General features: G+C 41.9%; 1 protein-coding gene across 15 annotated transcripts in view; it reads right to left on the reverse strand.

Moving 5' to 3' along the window:
• KCNMA1 (potassium calcium-activated channel subfamily M alpha 1) overlaps positions 1-19,659 on the reverse strand; it is a 559,506-nt gene that overhangs the window by 120,659 nt on the left and 419,188 nt on the right. For all 15 annotated transcript variants that reach the window (XM_079976992.1, XM_079976987.1, XM_079976997.1 and 12 more), the window contains 2 exons: positions 12,225-12,311; positions 10,930-11,006 (listed from right to left, as the gene is read on the reverse strand). In XM_079976992.1, coding sequence (XP_079833118.1) covers positions 10,930-11,006; positions 12,225-12,311 — 164 coding nt within the window. The remainder of the gene's footprint in view (positions 1-10,929; positions 11,007-12,224; positions 12,312-19,659) is intronic.

A 19,659-nucleotide genomic window follows, 5' to 3' on the forward strand; every position in this document is an offset into this window, starting at 1 on the left:
CAAGATGGAGTATTAGGAATAATGGTTGCTGAGCAGATTAAAGACATGATGGAGTGATTAAAGCTGGTACAGCCAGACACATACTGTTTCCCATTAAACCACCATAAATGTTAATTAAATATGGCAATCAGCAGAAAGACAGGAGACTCTTCTGTACAACTTCATTAATTTTGGTGTCATGGTACTTGGAGCACCTCTAAAAATTCTACAAAAGCCAACCAGTTTAAATCATATACCCTCGGAAGAAGGTATCTGCCCACTAAACAATATTTTCACTTTGACAAGCAAAGCAAACAGGGATAAAGGTCTTCTCTGCTGATTACCTGGTTTTTTGTTACCATTGTCTATCCAACTGCTACCACTCCTCTGCCTGGCTTTTACATCACCAATGGTAACAAAAAGTAGATCTATGAGGACATCTAGTGGAACTGCACCAAACAACAGCTGGCTAAAGAAAACCTGGACTCTGTGTCAGTCAACTGGGGTTGAGTAAAAAAAAAAAAAGGAAAGGGGGAAAAGAGCCAGACTACCATTATGAATTGAAATGGATACAATGTCATTTCAATTCAACTTCTCTTATGATCCACAGCAAGAGGTAAATGACAACAAAGGAAAACTTCACAAAGAAATTACGGTCACAAAGGAACTGTAGTGTTACAGGAACAGCTAGATTGATTTAATTTGCCTTGTGGCGATGTTGGAAAAGATCATCAACCTGAAGAATAGCAAAAGGGTTCCCCCACAGCAGTTTCAGCTGTGTAAAAAATATTTTAAAAATTTAAAAATACAGCAGCGTGTCTTAAAACTGGTTGTGACAATTGATTTTTCTCTGTGCTCAACAGGCAAAGCTTTTTCTCCCTTACTCCATAGTACGCCAGGGAAACCACAGCCTTCCTGAGTCTTCTGCAATTATTATTTTTTTGAAAAGTTCTGGCTTTTAAAGAATATTAAAGGGAGAGTGTTAGCTGTTTCCGATTATACAGATTGCCAGGGCTTAGCAGTAAAAAATTGCTTAGCTATATATATGTTATTAAAGGAAGCAGTTTGATCATTCTACTATATAGTACCTTTCCTAATGTTTCATAGCATGTTTGGATTAATGGTGTCTAAGAAAGCAATCAACTTTTTTATATTCCTTGCCTTTTATATTCATTCAGCATACAACATGGGGAAGTAGCATGCTTCTTAATAAGGGAGTATCTACACTAAAATTATATTATAAACTGCAAATCTATATACCACTGAAAATCCTCTGCAAGCCACAGTCTTGTCTTTCCCACACTCAGTAAGCATCAGCAATGTATTGCCTGCCAGTACTGGTTCTAGCCGAGATCAGAGTTTGAGTGTTGATGTGCAAGGAAGAACGAACAAAACCTTATTTTTAGATCATTTAGGGCAAGTTGGGCAGTATTATTTTTGGTTGAGTTCCGCATTCCTTTAGGGATAATCTGTTGAGTGCTGCATGCTGACTCTGCATGGGACTAAAAGGGGTCAACAACCTAAGGCCTATGGGGCACAAGTGGCCTATGGGGGTCATTTAACCGGCCCATGAGCCACCCCTGAACCAAGCCGCCAGCGCAGCATGGGGACTCACTTCCGTGGCACCGGAAATCGTGTCTGCGCAGACGCAGGTGCTGGAAATCGCAGGCGTGCGCAATCCGGCCTGTGGAGGGATCTCCGCTGGAGTGAACCAGCCCAGGAGTGGTAAACCTTGCAGACCCCTGGGATAAAAGCCAGCAGTGGGCAAGGCCAGAGTCAAAGGAAGCATAACTTTCTCTCCCTTTCTGACACCTGCTTCCACCCGCGTTTTCTCCCTCTTCCTTCTGATTTGCTGTTCCCTTTTAGCAACGTTCTGAACTAGCCACTTGCAGGGGGCTTTGGGAATCAACTGGGGGGCGGCACATAAAATTAGGCTGAGGGACACATGTGTCTCTAAGGCTGTTCACTCCTGCTTTATCTAAACATTGGCAAAATAACATCCTATAAACTCACACCAACAGCTGTGGGTGTGGATTTTATAACCAGAATTGGCAAGAAAAATCTACCCACCTTGACTCGCCTCTGAAAATAAGGTTTGTGCCAGCCCCACAACGGATCTTATTTTGACTGCAGAAATCTGACTCCTCCAAATATTCAGGTAACAAGTTTGAATTTCAAATAACAATGTTTGAATACACTAAAATTTGATACCTGAATTGTGCATTCATTGATTGATTCAGACCTTGTCTGTTGACTGCGACTGACATTTCAGTTGATACAATTTATGCCTTTCAAAGACTATGGATTTATTTCCCTGCCAGTAACTAAATGATTTTGCTGAACATTACTTAAGAGTTAAATATATTCACAAGTATCAGGATTCTGACTGGGATGATGTTTTACAGAACTAGTGTTTCTAAAGAAAACCAAACTAATTTTAAGAGTAAAACTAGGATAATAATTTAATCATTATAATTTAATAAAGTAAAATGATCTCTAATATGGCATATGGTTTGTTCTCATTAAACATGGTTAGCTCTCCCAGTGCTCCAGTCTCTGTGCTTGCTAGTCGACATATACATGCTATCTGGGGACAGGGTTTAGTGTGCCAAGCTAACCCAAAGTGTTAAAATACACCTGGGCCTTAACCAGAGCTGGGGCAGCAAACGATCCATGATTCCTACTAACCATGGTTAAGTCTTATTTCTGCATTTTTTTTTAATAAGAATGTTGATAAACTGCCAGCTCGTTATAAAATTAAGGCTGCCATAAAACTATAAAGTCATAAAGCTATAAAATCATATAACTCCAGGGAAATGTATGTGTGAGAAGGAAATCTTTCAAGTGGTGCAAAATCCAACAGTGCTAAGTTCTGAGCAATTGGTCCCAAATTAAATCAACAAGGGGAATTCAACCCCAGAAAATCATACTAGTGAATTCTTCATGAACTCTGTGCAAGGCAATGATCTTGGCCAGGTATGGCCAAACCTGGCCCTCCAGATGTTTTGATACTACAACTCCCATCATCCCTAGCTAACAGAACCAGTGGTCAGGGATTGTGGGAATTATAGTCCCAAAACATCTGGAGGGCCAAGTCTGGCCATGCCTGATCTTGGTTTTATTCAGCCATCACTGATCATCTTGAACAAGCTGGCTAATTAATGTGATCCCTGAGTTGCTCACGGATGCCGAGCCGTGAACATGAACTAACACCACAGAAATTTTATGCTCCTCCATGCCTCACAATGTGTATCATAATCACTATCGCTAAAGGCTACTGAAGTGCAAGAGTACACAAAGTGACCCCATGTGATAATAGCTTTTTGAGAGGTGCCAAAGATGCACTCAAGCTGGGTGGGAGGCCCACAAGGCAAAGTGCCATATTACTGGGGCTTCTTGTCCATACACGTGTCCCCTTTTGAAACTGCAGTTCCCTTCCACTACTTTAAAATATTTTTAAGTGGCTTATCAGGAGGCTTCTCAACCCTGTTGCAAATGGGGGCAGGGGTTGCATTTCAGGAAAGCCAGTAGGAAGGCTCCACTCCTTAGACTGAGCACCCCACATCCTCTGGAGGACAGAGGCCCCACCTATGACAGAGTGGACTTGATGCCATGAAAGCTTGTGCCATAATGCATTTGTTAGTCCTTTAAAGTGCTACAAGGCTCTTGGGTGTTTTTATTTCTTAAAAGAATATTCCACACCATGTCCTGCCGCTACTTAACTTTCCTCTCAAGTGCGCAAGACTAATTAGAAATTTAGCTTGGAAGCATTCAGTGCAGACTCTATTTTTTTAAAAAATGGGAACAATGAAGAAGGTGCACAAATGAAACAACACATTTAAATCATTGTGTAGCTTGGGTACACCTTCTCCCCCCCCCCCCCGATGTTAAACTAACCGCCTTTTGAAACGTAGCCCAAAGGTAAATGAATAGCAGTGCCCCAGGGGACTGATTTACACGTTGTGCCCATGGAGTTCTACTTGTGCAAATGGGCTTCCCTTGCCTTTCCTCTCCCTGCATGCTCTCAAAATCTGCTCAGGGTGGGTGGGCAGCCCGTCAACCCTGTGGAGCCCATTTGGTCAGTGCATGGAGGGCTACAAGGAAAGAGAAGGCGAAATTCCCATTGCAGAAGTAAAACTCTGCTGTGCTGGGGGAACAGCAGCACTGGATACGGGGGATGCTGGGGGAACCAGCAGCACTGGTTTTTTAGGTGCAGACCTAAAAAAGTATTAATGTGTGAATGAGGCCAAGGCACAATCAGGGGCAGGGGGCATTTAATAAGGGTACAGTTTCACAGAAGGCAGAGGGCCTTCTCGTTAGTGGCGCCTGCCCTGTGGAACGCCATCCCATCAGATGTTAAGGAAATAAACAACTATCTGACTTTTAGAAGACATCTGAAAGTAGCCCTGCTTAGGGAAGTTTTCAATGTTTGATCTTTTATTGTGATTTTAATATTCTGTTGGGAGCCGCCCAGAGTAGCTGGGGAAACCCAGCCAGATGGGTGGGCTATAAATCAGGCATAGGCAAACTCGGCCCTCCAGATGCTTTGGGACTACAATTCCCATCATCCCTGACCACTGGGTCCTGTTAGCTAGGGATCATGGGAGTTGTAGTCTCAAAACATCTGGAGGGCCGAGTTTGCCTATGCCTGGTATAAATATGTTGTTGTTGTTGTTGTTGATATCCTGGATTAGCTGCAGCTCTCTGCTTAACACATAATTGGTTACAAACCAATTAAGCAGCCCTATGCTCTGATACATTACAGAAAATGTAGTATTTAGGATTTCCACAATGCTAGCATTCTTTTTCTGACATAGGTATTCTTTAGTCTTTCTTTCTGAAACATAACAAAAATGCAGGAAGAAGGAGACTAAGTTCACCAGGCCAAACTATCTACAGTAAGTCTGACCACCCCCCGGCCTCCTCAGTGCTACACTCTATGCACACACGATGCTGTACACTAGACTGACCTGGACTCACTTTTGCTAATATTTGAAACCAGATAAATTTCACAATGTGATGTCCTTTTACACATTTTTATATCTGCATGGGAACTACTTATCTATGAGTGGTTTATAGCTGAGAGCAACATTTAAACAACCACATAGGTGGTGGCTTATTGCGATGGTTCCTGGCCATGGAATTGGTACTTTGCTTGAGGCAAAGTCTTGGTTCCCATGGAAAGAGTGGTACAGTCAGCCCCTGCCTATGTGATCGGGATCATTTAAATGCCTTCCCTGCTTTGTGGGTACCACTCACAGGGAAGTGGTCCTCATGTGTTTTGGAGGGCATATGAAAAGCATTTCAGTAGGGAGTGATAAACAAAATTGGATACAGTGGATGCCACTAAAAATATGCTTAGGCCATGCACACATGATTGTTGCCATTTCTTCAGCAAAGTCTACAGACTGAGGGAAATACTTAGCAACAATAATTTATAATTAGTACTTTAGAACCACCTCTTTCTACTGAAGAACTGGTGCCTAATCAGTACAAGTACCACAACATTATTAGCATATCAGGGTGCCTTAAGTGGTGCACAGATGAGTATTTGCTGAGTTTGAATGTTTGATGCCGGAAGTCATTCATTGGGTATTTTATATTGAACATTCTGTGCATCTTAGACTGGGAACTAGAACTGAACAACAGAGGAAAGGGCATTTCTGCAATACAAATGTATACTGGTTTAAACCCAGTTTAAAACCAGTATACATGGCTTCCCTCAACCCTCCACAAGAGACTCCTAAGAACTGGTGGGTTTTCCATTGGAGACCCTTGTAGGACAACAGTCCCCAGGGTTCTCCTGGGCTGAGGGGATGAGTATTAACTTAGTCTGTGATGTTGACATGCTGCAAACAGGGATGGCAATTTCTCTCAGCCTTGTAATACATAAGGAATTAGGAAAGCTTGAGAAAAAATTGTTTGATTTACAATGGGGGGGGGGGGATACAGTTGGGAATGAGAAGAGGCCAGGGGAAAGCAAGTTGAAAGACTGCTGTATTTTCTTCAACGTCGCCCTGACCCACAAGGTCAATAAAGAATGAGGAAAGATTTGGGTATGAGACGCCACCGCTACATGCAACATAAAAGTGTAAAGAAAAGAACCGGAATACTGAACAAATGAATACTCTCTACTGGAAGAAAGACAGGTTGGATTGCACTCTGGGCTACAGGGAGCCCGTTTTTACTCACAATAGATCACTATCAGTGTGTAGTTAAAATATAGTAGGGGCCGTGTTCCAAGGCAGCAAGAGGAAAAATAAATCAAAACATTGTCAATTATCACAGGTTAATGCAATTTCCTTCAAACATTATCAGTGTACACACACATGACCTGTACCTCGGGGGTTCAATGGCCCCCTTTTGGAAGGAAGCATCGTGGCTGGAGGAGGGGAAGAAAAGCATTGCATATTTATACTAAACTGGTTAATACAACAAGAAGAAACAAGAGTAAGTATCTCCCCTGTTGCAACTTTCATCTCAGGCTGGCTGTGGCAAATATAAACATTAGAGCTGTCATTCAGTTACATGAATCAGTCGTGTTAAGTTTTCATTGATCATTCTGTTAAATAAGAAAGTCAATCACCAAATTATCTGAATATGAATCAAACAATTGCTCTGCTTGGGGGGGGGGAAACAATGTTCATTTTTAGATGATCCATGCAAACATTTCATAGCATCTCAGCAGGCAGGCACCGTCTTAGAAGAGGGTTCTCCTCCTTGCAAGAGAAGGGGGAAGCATCTCTGCTAAAGTGCCACCTGCAATTTTTGTAAGAGCTTGCATTATATATATATAGTTTAAAAGATGTCTAACACACTTAATTGACTAAATACTGCAGCCTCAATGAAGGTTTGTTTCTCTAACCACAATATGTACACATACATTAATACTGGCTCTCTGCTGGAAAGTTGTAATGAAATTAAAGAAAGAACACAACTGAAAGCAGATTATACCGCAAGGCTACCACAGTAATCCAGAGCACAGGATTTTCACAGCAGAATTTCTTTTTGGACAACATTACATGAAAATGTACAGATTATTCAAGGAATAGGGAGAAAAGGGATGTAAGAGGGAGTGGGGAATCTGTGAAAGGAAAGCACGGTTACTCTAATTATCTCTGGCTTTGTGGAACTGCAGAGCTCTGTGCTGAATTATTAATACTAGGCTTAACAGGTTTGGACAAACAGCTATGTAGGTCAGACTCACTTTTAGACCCTGACAATACTGAAGCTAATGTTCAGACAGCATCTGAAGGGACGTGAAACCTCTGATGCATTATTAAAGAACATGGCTTTCAACTATCCCAGGAAACTGCATGTAATTAATGCCACAATAATTAAGATTTCCATGTAAAAAAAGATATTCTATCAAATTCCATTCACCTGTACACACAGGTTTATTCTCGTGCCTCCCTTTCATCTTATGCATAATTTCCATTTAAGGTTTCTAAATTTTATTATAAAGCTCATCAATTACGAAAAGCAAAAGTGTGGCAGGGGGGGTGGGAGAGGGAGGGCAGAGAGAGAAAAGGTTCGCTCTCATGGCCATCCATAAATGAAGCTGACAAACTGAGTGGAGAGTGTAGAACTCCAAATTTTGCAGCTTTACAAAGTCCATTGTCAGTACTAATGTAGCTATTTGACATTTTACAGCAGATTAGTCAAATTCTGCTGCACAGAAAGACATGGGGAGTAGAGAAGAGAGGGGGAAGAGAAGTAGGCGACATTCCTCCTGTCCTTGTTGACATGCTTCTCTCCTAACATGGCCTGCAATCCTTTACTGCTAGTCTCCTGAAATTCAACTGAAATGAATCATATTCCTTCCGTCTATTCACGTGCACTATTTACCTAGCATTCACCAGGTGGTGCTACACTTCTCTATGCCTCTGCCAATTTACAGGTTAAAATGGCAGAATAGACAGTCCCCAGACTCAGAAATTCTTGGGGTGAGGGTTGGAATCTTGGGTAGCAAGACTACAAAGACCTCTGACTCACTGCTGGAGGGCTGGATTGAAGAGCTGTCACCAGTATGACTGAGCTGTGTCGTCATTGGCTTTCTTGTGAACCCTGGGGCTTCTTTAAAGCTTACCAGGGGCCCTTCAGTGAGAAGAACATGAAGGGCAGATAAGCAGCCTTCAACAAGACCTTGCCCACGGATACTGATCTTCCCTGCAAGAGAATTCTTGGCCTGCTATAGGGAGCCTTCTCTGCTTACACAGAGCAGCATGAAATGAGTGAAGTGCCTCCCCCAATTCCTCTACAACAGCCTTTCTCAACCTGTGGGTCCCCAGATGTTGTTGAACTACAACTCCCATCACCCCTAGCTAGCAAGACCAGAGCTCAGGGATGATGGGAGTTGTAGTCCCACAACATTTGGGGACCCACAGGTTGAGAACCACTGCTCTAGAGCATGCAAAGCTATTGTGGCAAACATGCAGAGGGTTCCCAGGCATTCTAAAGTCCTCATGTGACAAGAAAGAGTGGAATCGAGCACATTCACCCCAACTTCAGGGTTCAAAATCGTGCAGGTAGCCTATATGAGTGGAACAGAATCCCCATTCCATTACAGAGGCAGACAAGAAGCAAGATGGCAAGAAGATGACAGGTGTTGGAGCTAGTGCATTCACAAGCACTCTCCCTCTTCACTGGAGGGATTTAGAACTCCAGCACATGTCTCTTCCCTGAGGGATAATCATGCATTGCGACTGGGCACGCAAAAAACTGCCAGCGACTCTCAACAGTCTTAGGTATCATGGTTCACTGGCAGGGCCTTAATCAAATTACAAGTAACGGCCCAGTTACATCCAGCTCTAGGGGACATCCATTGGAATCAATGGGATTTGGCCATGCATAATTAGGCACAGGTTGCTCTCTAATGAGGGATCACTTATATTCCGTATGTGTTGAGATGCCAACTGCATACTAGGTTTGTGCCCGGAACCACAGTTATGTGAGCAAACCCTACTGCCACAAAGTGGTTTTTCGTAGGGAAAATTTGCAGGGCAGATGCAGTCAGCAGAAGGTGAATTGGCTGCTTTCCTCCTGCAACTCCCCCCTCCAGGTTTCAGACCTAGATTTGCATTGCAACAATGCAACATGGTGCACTGTATGCAATTCTGGCCAATGTGTGGACTCATGCACAGATGGACTCACACAGAAATAAGGAGACTTAGGATGGGTTGCAGCAAAGTAGCCCTATCAGCATAAAGGCTCCTCAAGAACTTCTGCTTGTGCATATTCCCTTGGCAGAAGCCTCAGAACAGCCCATGGAGGAAGGAAAGTGGGATTGTTCCATCTGGCAAGCTGAACTGCTCACACAGACACAACATTCATAGCAGTGCAATGCTGAACTCCACTCTTAGTCTGCAATGCTATATATAGTTGCTTGGACATAAGTCTTATTGAACTCAATGGGACTAACTTCTGAGTGGACTGCATAAGATTGTGCTGTGAGGAAATACTCAAAGGGGTGTGTGTGTGTGTGTCCAATTTTGCTATCCATGCCTTCTTCCCAACCTGTCTGGTTGATTCCATGCTTAGGACAACGTTTCTGACATCTTCCTTCTATGCCATCCTTCATTTTATTTCAGCATCTGTCCAACAGTTTTTCATTCGCCAGGGTGACTGATGCTTGCAATCACTAGACTATTTCTTGTATACCGAGGGCTGACAGTTTGGTCCTCTGAGGGCTTCCCTGTAGTTTTAGAGTTACCTTCTGCTGGAAGGCATTTTGGAGGATTAATTTCCAGTTCTTTAACTTCCTCTCATTGGCCTCCCAAATGTTTATTCTCCTTTGTCATTCTGTTATCTGCCTGCCTGTCATAATATTTCTGTATGGGCAGTGACGCAAATATATGATCTGCAGTATTCATATAAAGGAGGAGTTTATATGATCAGCCGAATTGCGATAAAACTTCGTCTCCTCCCTTGGTGTAGACCACTTCAGCCTTTGAGAAGGCCCCTTCCAACTCCTCCCCCCACCTGTGCATGAAAAAATAGCACATGAATAGGAAGGATAAGATGGTTTTGTTAGTGGTGAGAAGCATTCAAACATGCAACCCACAGCTCTCAAACGCAAGCCCACGTAGTTGCAGTCCACATAAAGTGTTATCACTTGATTCTGCTGATTATATAAACTGGCCCTAATATTAACTCATTTACTGCAGGGGTGGCTAAATTGCGCCCCTTCAGATTTTGTTGGACTACAACACTGGCTGGCTGCAATCGATGCAAGCTGGAATCCAGCAGCATCGGCAGGGACACAAGTCAGCTATTCCTGCTAACCTAGAATAAATAAATGGACTCTGGGCTGAGGTTTCAATGCACCAGTGAGCTTTTGCACAGTTTGTTTAGGGAGCTTCCCAAAGTTTGGTCCCTGTGGAGCAGCTTGGGGATTATAGATCTGCTTTGCTTCCCAAGGCTGAACACAGCCTCTTTAAATTTCCTGCACAGCTCCTTCTGATCAGTGCTTGATGTCCACAATTTGTATGTGCAAAACAAAACAAAACAAATATGTGCAATGTTCAGGTAATTTAAAATTAGGGTATTTTCCTTATGGTGGATTTTGCTTCAAACAGGCAATAAGTGTACTGATCTGTGGAAACCCTTATTAATGTTTTTCTGGGAGGGGGGATGATAAAACACTAAGCCTATATACGTAATTTTGATACCTATACATAATGTAATCATTCTCTAAATTTTGTTAACTTAAGATGCCAAATAAGTTCTAATAACGGCACAAGTATAACCAAACGGTGGGAAATTTAAATCTCAAAATATGCAAGCAGATATTGCAGGAGACAGTTATTAACTGTGTTGGTATGTACAGATTTCCTAGCCTCTCTCTAGCACTATTCAAAACGTAGAAATATATTTAAAAGAGATCCCTTAATGCTTAACAGTTTCTGTAGAATAGAAAAGCTGGGGGGAGGGGGGAGGAAGATTACTTACGTCGTTTGCAGCCGCATTTTTTTATCCTTTTGGGATCTGTGATGTCATCATGACAGGCCTTGCAGTAAAAAAATGCCCTAGAGAGGGAGGGAGAATGGAAAAACTGACACATTTCTTAATCCATACAAATGAAATTAGTCCCACATTTCCTCCTTGCTACAAGTGCCAAATTAATGAAACATGCCAGCACTAATTTCCTTTAATCTTTTGAAAGGTTTAGACATTTAAAAAAGGAAATGTTTGCTACAAGACAATTAATTTCAAACACAAGGCCGGGTGATTCAAGTTCGTGCTTCTTTTAATAAATTTAACTTGAAAATAATTCGGGGAACGGTTAATAAATATGACACGGTGGATCAGATCATCCAGCTTTCATCTTGGAAAGTAGCTTCCAAAGTGACTTTATTATCCAAACACACAAGAGATGAAAACACTGTTCTTGGCAGGGGAACTGCAGGCTCAAAGCCCCCTGGTTTTTATTTTTATTATTTATTTATTTTGAAAAAAAGCAGACAGCTGAAGATATATAAGGCCATTTGTTCCACTTAGTTTCACATAGCTTAATGTTTTGGAGGAATTCAGATGCTGTCATGAAACAAATGCAGGACAATAGCAATTATTCTTGCAATTACTGTGCATAGACAGACACCTCTGATGCTTTACGAATATTTGGCTTGGCTTAAGGACTCCTCTGTGAAAGGTACTTCTGCTCATACAAAGGGGGGGGGGTCACTCATTTATCCTTTTCTGTAGCCCTCCATGTACCCCGCTGAACTGGCATGAGGTCAGGGCCCCATTCACGCACCTTATTGTAGGAAAGTATAAACAGGGAGGGGAGAACTGGCAACTTTCTGCTTGCTGTGGGGGCTTCTGATCCAATATACTATTATTTATCAATGTAGTTCTAAATGATATTGTGACAGATAGCTGGGGCTTGGGGCTAAATGACCATACCACGTGGGCCACCACTGAGTTGGAACTACAGTATCTGTTTGTGGGCTTTTCAGAGTCATCTGATTACCTGCCAGCAGAAACAGAACACTGGACTACATGGGCCTTTGGTCAGAACCAGCAAGGCCTTCTCTATCTTTTATCTGCACTGCTGAGGGTCTGCTCTATTCCTCACCAGATGAAGGAAATTTATGTGGGACCAGTTTCTGAAACATGCCTTGGACAGTTGCCAGCACAGTTTACCAAGACAGTTTAAAGTTGCACCATATACCACATTGAAGAAGGAGAAGGAGGAGAAGGAGGAGAAGATCTAGAGAACAACATAAAATCTGACAACGTATTACCTTTTTACTTCTTTGGCATCGCTTGCAATGAAGAATCCTAAAGTACCCTCTTGAATCTTCACATGGTTTCCAGGATTGATTAATATACTGTCCGACGAAACCAAACAAAACAAAAAACAAACAAAAGCCAAGAAGACAACATCATGAGGTCATGCTGCTTTTCAGTTGTGAAATCAAACTAATTGCTTTATCTTTGTTCTGCGATAGGGGGCCCATTAGTTGAGAAAAATCAAAATAAAACCTGGAAGCCACTTTTATTGAAGGTCTTGAATCTGACCAGGGCTCCAATCTAAAGCATATTTTAAATATACCTAAAATTCAAAAGATAAACAATGGCAATAATCATACAACTAACTCCCAACACTTGCGTTAGGAGTTGTGTGTCTTAAATTAGGAGAGGAAAAGTCTATGGAGCCTCTCAGAAAAGCTTTGATTTTTTTGCTCTGCTTTAAAGGCTGACAAAATCATAATGATTGATGTGAAAGGAAGTGATTCCCAAGGAAAGAGTTGCTTGGAAAAGGCTCTATTTCTCAGGCATTTTACCTCTTCATGTCAATTTCTGTTGAAATAGGGACGTTATTAATGGGCCCCCTATCTCTATATATCACATTACTTACAGTACAATACACATATATACTCAAGGGGAATGGTACAAGACAACCAGTTACTGTAGCTAAAGAAAACATAAAATGAGTATAATGGTTAATAATTTCTCCATCCCAAAGCTCCTTTTCAATGTGTTGCCAATGGATAAAAATAAATTACTCATCCTTTCAGGGTGTGGGTGAAATCAGCTAGATTTGAAGAAAGGGGATAATATCTAATCTCATTGTTCCTTGCTAACCTCTGTGAATTTCAGGTATGGTCATCAAAATGAATTATTTTGGGTTTCAGGCAGTAATCAGCATAAGTCTAAACAATGCCAGCTCAGGGGTCTTGCAACTACATGAGGTTTGGTGGGATGTTGGGTAAATATAGAAGTCCATTTACCAAGTATGTAACTCATCATCATGTGCAGGTATATAAACATTTGGAAAGCCAAATCAATGTTTAATTTAATCTCACTTTCAACATCAGCTTAGAAATATGGAGCCAGAGTAAACGTCTCTTCACTACAGGACAGCACAGAGAACTGACTTACTAGCTGGATACACACAGGCTGTGGTAACTTACCACTTGATAAATGGTCATGCCTTTTTAGTGTAAAATATATTGTAGGAATAACTGGTTCTTTGTGTTAAAGGATGTTGAGTGGGGGCTTTAGCATATTATTAACACTAAAGACAGGATGAATTTCTCTGGTGTTGCATCCTAATGAGCATGGGTGTCCATGAATCCCCCTTCTGATCCGCCCCAAATCCCACCCATGAGAAACCAGGTTCTCTTATTCCAATGCAAAGTTCACTAGGAATGTATTTGGTGATGGCAGGGGGTGGGGTCAGGAGATCCCCAGCATTAACGTTTGCATAAACAGCAGCAGAGAGCTTGGATATTAATATAACACTGTGTTAACACCAGTAATCATTTTTCTCTTAAGTTTTTTTTCTGTATTCAGGAGAGCAGCTTGTTCTGTGAAGTATCAGGCAATCCCAAATTCTTCTAGGGCAGAACATAGGAGGCAATGGGTAAGATGATATTATTATTATTATTACTATTATTATTACTATTATTATCATCATCATCACTGTGACACTTTTGTGTTCCTAGAATAGCTGGTTCCCTCCAATAACTCCACCTCATCCATTTTAAGGCAAGACTGTGAAACTTGCCCTATCAATAAACTGGGCCATCTAAGCTATTTAGGACTCTGTTTGTGGCAAAGCCTCAGATTTTTCCAAGTAGTGTGAGAAGAGTGTTAATTCTTTTGCTTTGTCTGTGTTAGGTGAGAGGAGAGTCGACATCCATGCAATACAACTTGGCAGAAAACCATGTTTTTATTTTATTTTATTTTATTTTTAATAATATTTATTAAAAATTTTCCAGAATAAAAAGGAAAGATAGCAAGAAAGAAAGAAAAAACAAATATGATTTACACTTGGTTTCAGTGGCATATTTCCCGGACTTCCCCCCCCTCCCCCTCTTGTATTCCATTTCCCTTAAATTGATTCCACAGATTCTTACCCCAAATTTTAAAACCTTATTTGTAATTTTAAATAACCCATTTATTCCAAATTAATTTATCTTATTTATCTTAATGAACCATTTCTCCTTATATTTTATATAATTCCTAAGATCGACCCCATTTCCCTTCCACGAATTCCCCTATTTTCAAACAACAAACATGAAAAAAGAAAAGAAAGAAATAATATATAATTTTACAGCCTTTGGATTCCAAATCTCCCCCCCCCCCATTCCCCGGTTCCAATCCCCAAAGTTCATCCATTGTCTACTGCCAGCCTGGTGTATCCACGTCTATATCTCAACTCCACTTTGCCGTCTTTTGATAGCTTTTAATTTCAAAAAGTCCAATCTCGAAAAAACTCTCAGAAAAAGTCATTGTTCTTCCATCCAGACCTCTATGTTTAAGAGTCTAACTTAAATTCTATTTCTTGGTCCTTTTAAAGTCTGGATGTTCCAAATACTCCGGCTTCAAATTTGGTCCAGCTCTTATTCCTCAGGTTGCTTTTTCCTGTTCTGCTGCAGAAACCTTCTAATTCAGAAACTTCTTGTTCTCCACAGAGGCTTTTGTTATTCAGGAACATAACTTGCGTCAAGTCCCTTCCTTTCTTCAATAGATAAATCCATTGTCTCCTTTAGTATAGAAACCTCTGTAGACAAAATAATGCTTCGTTTTTGCAGCTTTCCCAAGAGATAACAGATCCTGCTCAAATTCATAGTATTTTTCCACTTGCTGCTACTGTTGCAATGTCCCAGCCTCCCTCTAGAGGGAATATGGTAACTTAATTTCTTTCAAAATCAGACCCAAAAGTCAAATAACTTGTTGCCTTTATTTCCAATAATTTATGTCCAAATTGTAACAAATCTAACCAGCAAAGCCATCGTAACAAAGTTCTCTTTTATTTTCCTGCTTTGACAGCTACTTTGACAGCTGTCAAAGTTTCTGTGTCTCTTCACCAGTCTCGTTCCCGGTTCCCGGGGGGGGGTTGCATTTTAGTTCCCACAAATCAGTCTTCTCCTCCAGCACAATTATTGTAATTTCCCTTCGTGAAGTTAAAATTTTTTTTCAGGTAAACAAGTTCATCTCTCGATCTTAGTTGTCAAATCCTTGCGTTGAGCCATCTACAACGGGGGGGGGGGGCGGACTTCCTTTTTGCACTCCCCCTGCTCGCTCCAAATTCAAAGATCAAATTTCCCTTTTAAGTCCAATCAATTTACTCACGGGTTGTTCCTTTTAGTCCAAATCCGAAATTTTCAAAGAAGAAGTCGTTGCTCTCCGCCGAATGGCATGCGGCTTCGCTGGGCAGGGGAAGCATTGGACTCACAGCACCACACCCCCCATCACCCGCTCCGCAGCCTTTAAAAAGGCTCCTTCGCGGGTCGGGGGGCGCAAACGGTGCCCGCCGAGTCACCAAGTCCATGGGCATCTCCGCCCATGGTTTTTGAGGGTCCCCGCGTCGCCGGCACGGCAGGACCCGACCCCTACCCAGCCGACTCCCTCCGGAGCTCGGAGGGAGTCCGCCATTCGGCGATGACGCCAACCCGGAAGTGAAAACCATGTTTTTAAAGGGATGAAGCTGATAGGACAGTTAAAGCACATACATATGAACACATGGCACAAACAGTGCAGGTCACAAAGGGTACAGTTTCCTGGCATTGTCCTGTCAGAGTTGTTGTCCCCCACCCTCAAGAAATAAATTGTATACTTGGAAAACCTTGAAGTACATGGAAGAGATTCTGTAGCACATTGGATCACTAGAAATAATGGGAGGTATCTAACTAGACAGTTCCACCAATGGAAGGACTTTTAGCTGTGAAATGGAGCTTTCCCACCTTCTTCTTTCCCTGCATGCCCCCACCTCCATCTTAAATCTGCTCTGGAGTGTTGTTGGAGTGGAAATCCAGAACATTTTTTTTTTGGGGGGGGGATGGTGGAGTTTCATTGTGCAGCTAAAGGTCATTGTGCTAGGAGTACTGATATCACCCAAAGTTGGGAAGCAGAGTTTTGTATTTACTGCTATATCTGCAGTATCTAGTATCTGCACCGTCTTTTCTCTTTTCTAACCAGGACCGAACTGACTAATATAATTGACAAGGGAGGGAAGCACAGCCATCCAGCCTCTTCACTGATCAATACGTGCAAGAGAAAGCAGTGAAGGATGACATCATTGCTTCAGTCACATGCCAATCATATCAGTGCATTTGCACTAATTGGTCAGAACCGTGGAAGACAGGAAGAGGTTTAACTTCTTACGAAACAAATGAGTAGAATTAGAGTTGCCACTCAATTTCACCTGAAGCAAACATCAAATTTGGAAGTACCTACTCGGGCAAAACATCCAAGAAATTTTGGGGGAACCAAAAGAGATTTTTACTTTATTTTGCTACTTATTTTTTACTATTTAAATAAGACAAGCAAAATGCCCCAGGTGGTTTTTCTACAAAGGAGAGGTCCTTTGTACCCAAACAGAAAATGTGAGTGCAGGTTGTTATATAAGCTTGTCTGTCACTCAGCAGTACTGGATATCCTGGTGGAGCTGGTAAAAAAACAAAAGTTGATTTGACTCAGGGATAGAGTTTGCCAAAAGTGAAATTCCAGAATGACTTTTGGAGGCTCTTACCCAAGGTATTTCAAAGGAAGCAAGAATGAATTTTAAATGCAGCTAGAGAACTTTCTCTAGGAAAGGGCATTAAGCACAGTAGGAATGTCTCCAGCAGGTTTTTCCTGATAGCCTCACATTTAAAAGAGCTACAGATCCTTTTAAAAAAGAAAAACGGCTGAAAATTCAGGAGAAGGAGGCTTGAATATCCATAGTGAGTTACGGCCCCACATGCAGACCTCTGCTATATTCAGGTATATGAGCAATTAACATTGACTACATGCGCTGTGGGTAAAAGCCTCAGCGCCTAGGGCTTGCCGATCGAAAGGTTGGCGGTTCGAATCCCCGTGGCGGGGTGCTCTCCTGCTGCTCGGTCCCAGCGCCTGCCAAACTAGCAGTTCGAAAGCACCCCCGGGTGCAAGTAGATAAATAGGGACCGCTTACTAGCGGGAAGGTAAACGGCGTTTCCGTGTGCTGCGCTGGCTCGCCAGATGCAGCTTTGTCACGCTGGCCACGTGACCCGGAAGTGTCTCCGGACAGCGCTGGCCCCCGGCCTCTTGAGTGAGATGGGCGCACAACCCCAGAGTCTGTCAAGACTGGCCCGTACGGGCAGGGGTACCTTTACCTTTACCTTTACATTTGAATAAGTATTCATGAAGGGAGATGTTGTTGGGGTTTTTTTTTTTTTTTAAGTCTATTGGAGATGATAAACTTATGTTGGATACAAAGCTCACAAGGAGAGTTGACACTCAGTATATCTATTGTGAAAGCAAAGCTAGATGTGGAATTCTAAAATATGGGACTGAAATTGAGAAATATCAATTCTTGATATTTTCACCATACACAGGCATGTCTTGAGCCAGAAAAAAACTAATACATCAATTTAGACAATTCTAGGCAGATATTAAAGCTCTCTAAAGAATCTTGCTATAAACCACAAATTACTTAGGTATCATATTTTGGCAGATTCTTTTCAGTTTACAAAGCCTGAGAATTCTTAGCAAAGTGAGGCTTACTATGGGCCTGCCTGATCCTTACTATTCCTGGCTTATTTGATCTCGTCTAATATGCACTGGGTTATGGAGAAAGCTAGAGAGTTCCAGAAAAACATCTACTTCTGCTTCATTGACTACACAAAAGCCTTTGTGTCGACCACAGCAAACTATGGCAAGTTCTTAAAGAAATGGGAGTGCCTGATCACCTCATCTGTCTCCTGAGAAATCTCTATGTGGGACAAGAAGCTACAATTAGAACTGGATATGGAACAACTGATTGGTTCAAAATTGGGAAAGGAGTACGACAAGGCTGTATATTGTCTCCCTGCTTATTTAACTTATATGCAGAATTCATCATGCGAAAGGCTGGACTGGATGAATCCCAAGCCAGAATTAAGATTGCCGGAAGAAATATCAACAACCTCAGATAGGCAGATAACACATCCTTGATGGCAGAAAGTGAGGGGTAATTAAAGAACCTTTTAATGAGGGTGAAAGAGGAGAGCGCAAAATATGGTCTGAAGCTCAACAAAAAAACTAAGATCATGGCCACTGGTCCCATCACCTCCTGGCAAATAGAAGGGGATGAAATGGAGGCAGTGAGATTTTACTTTCTTGGGCTCCATGATCACTGCAGATGATGACAGCAGTCACAAAATTAAAAAACGCCTGCTTCTTGGGAGAAAAGCAATGACAAACCTAGACAGCATCTTAAAAAGCAGAGACGTCATCTTGCCAACAAAGGTCCGTATACTTAAAGCTATGGTTTTCCCAGTAGTGATGTATGGAAGTGAGAGCTGGACCATAAAGAAGGCTGATCACCAAAGAATTGATGCTTTTGAATTATGGTCTGGAGGAGACTCTTGAGAGTCCCATGGACTGCAAGAAGATCAAACGCATCCATTCTTAAGGAAATCAGCCCTGAGTGCTCACTGGAAGGACAGATCGTGAAGCTGAGGCTCCAATACTTTGGCCACCTCATGAGAAGAGAAGACTCTCTGGAAAAGACCCTGATGTTGGGAAAGATGGAGGGCACAAGGAGAAGGGGACCACAGAGGATGAGATGGTTGGATAGTGTTCTCAAAGCTACCAACAAGAGTTTGACCAAACTGCAGGAGGCAGTGGAGGACAGGAGTGCCTGGCATGCTCTGGTCCATGGGGTCACAAAGAGTCGGACACAACAAAACAACAACAATATGGAGAGGTTATCAATGGCTCTCCAAGAGAAAAGAAGAACCCTTATTCCAGATAAGATTGCATGGTTCGTTGGGGGTTCTGCGGGTGCTGATTAGGGTGTTCACCCTGTTTTGGTTGGAGTTTGCACTTTCCTTTAAGAATTAGCTTCATAGTTTGGAGGTCTGGAGAATCATGAGTCTGTTAGCATGGTTGGATACTCAGGAGGCATTAATGGCCATAAATATTTTTACCAGCTTAAATTTGTTCACCAACAGGTCTAAGCATGGTCATTTATGTTCTAATAGCATCCAGGTTATATTACTGTAACATGCTCTATGAAAGCCTGCTTTTGAGAAATAATAATAATAATAATAAATAATTTATGCCCTGCCCATCTGATTGGGTTGTCCCAGCCACTCTGGGTGGCTTCCAACAAATATAAAAGCATAATAAAATATCAAACATTAAAAACTTCCCTATACAGGACTCCCTTCATATGTCTTCTAAAAGTTGTATACTTATTTATCTCCTTGAAATCTGATTGGA

Source organism: Podarcis cretensis, assembly GCF_951804945.1.
Source record: "Podarcis cretensis genome assembly, chromosome: 5".
Taxonomy (NCBI): Eukaryota; Metazoa; Chordata; class Lepidosauria; order Squamata; family Lacertidae; genus Podarcis; species Podarcis cretensis.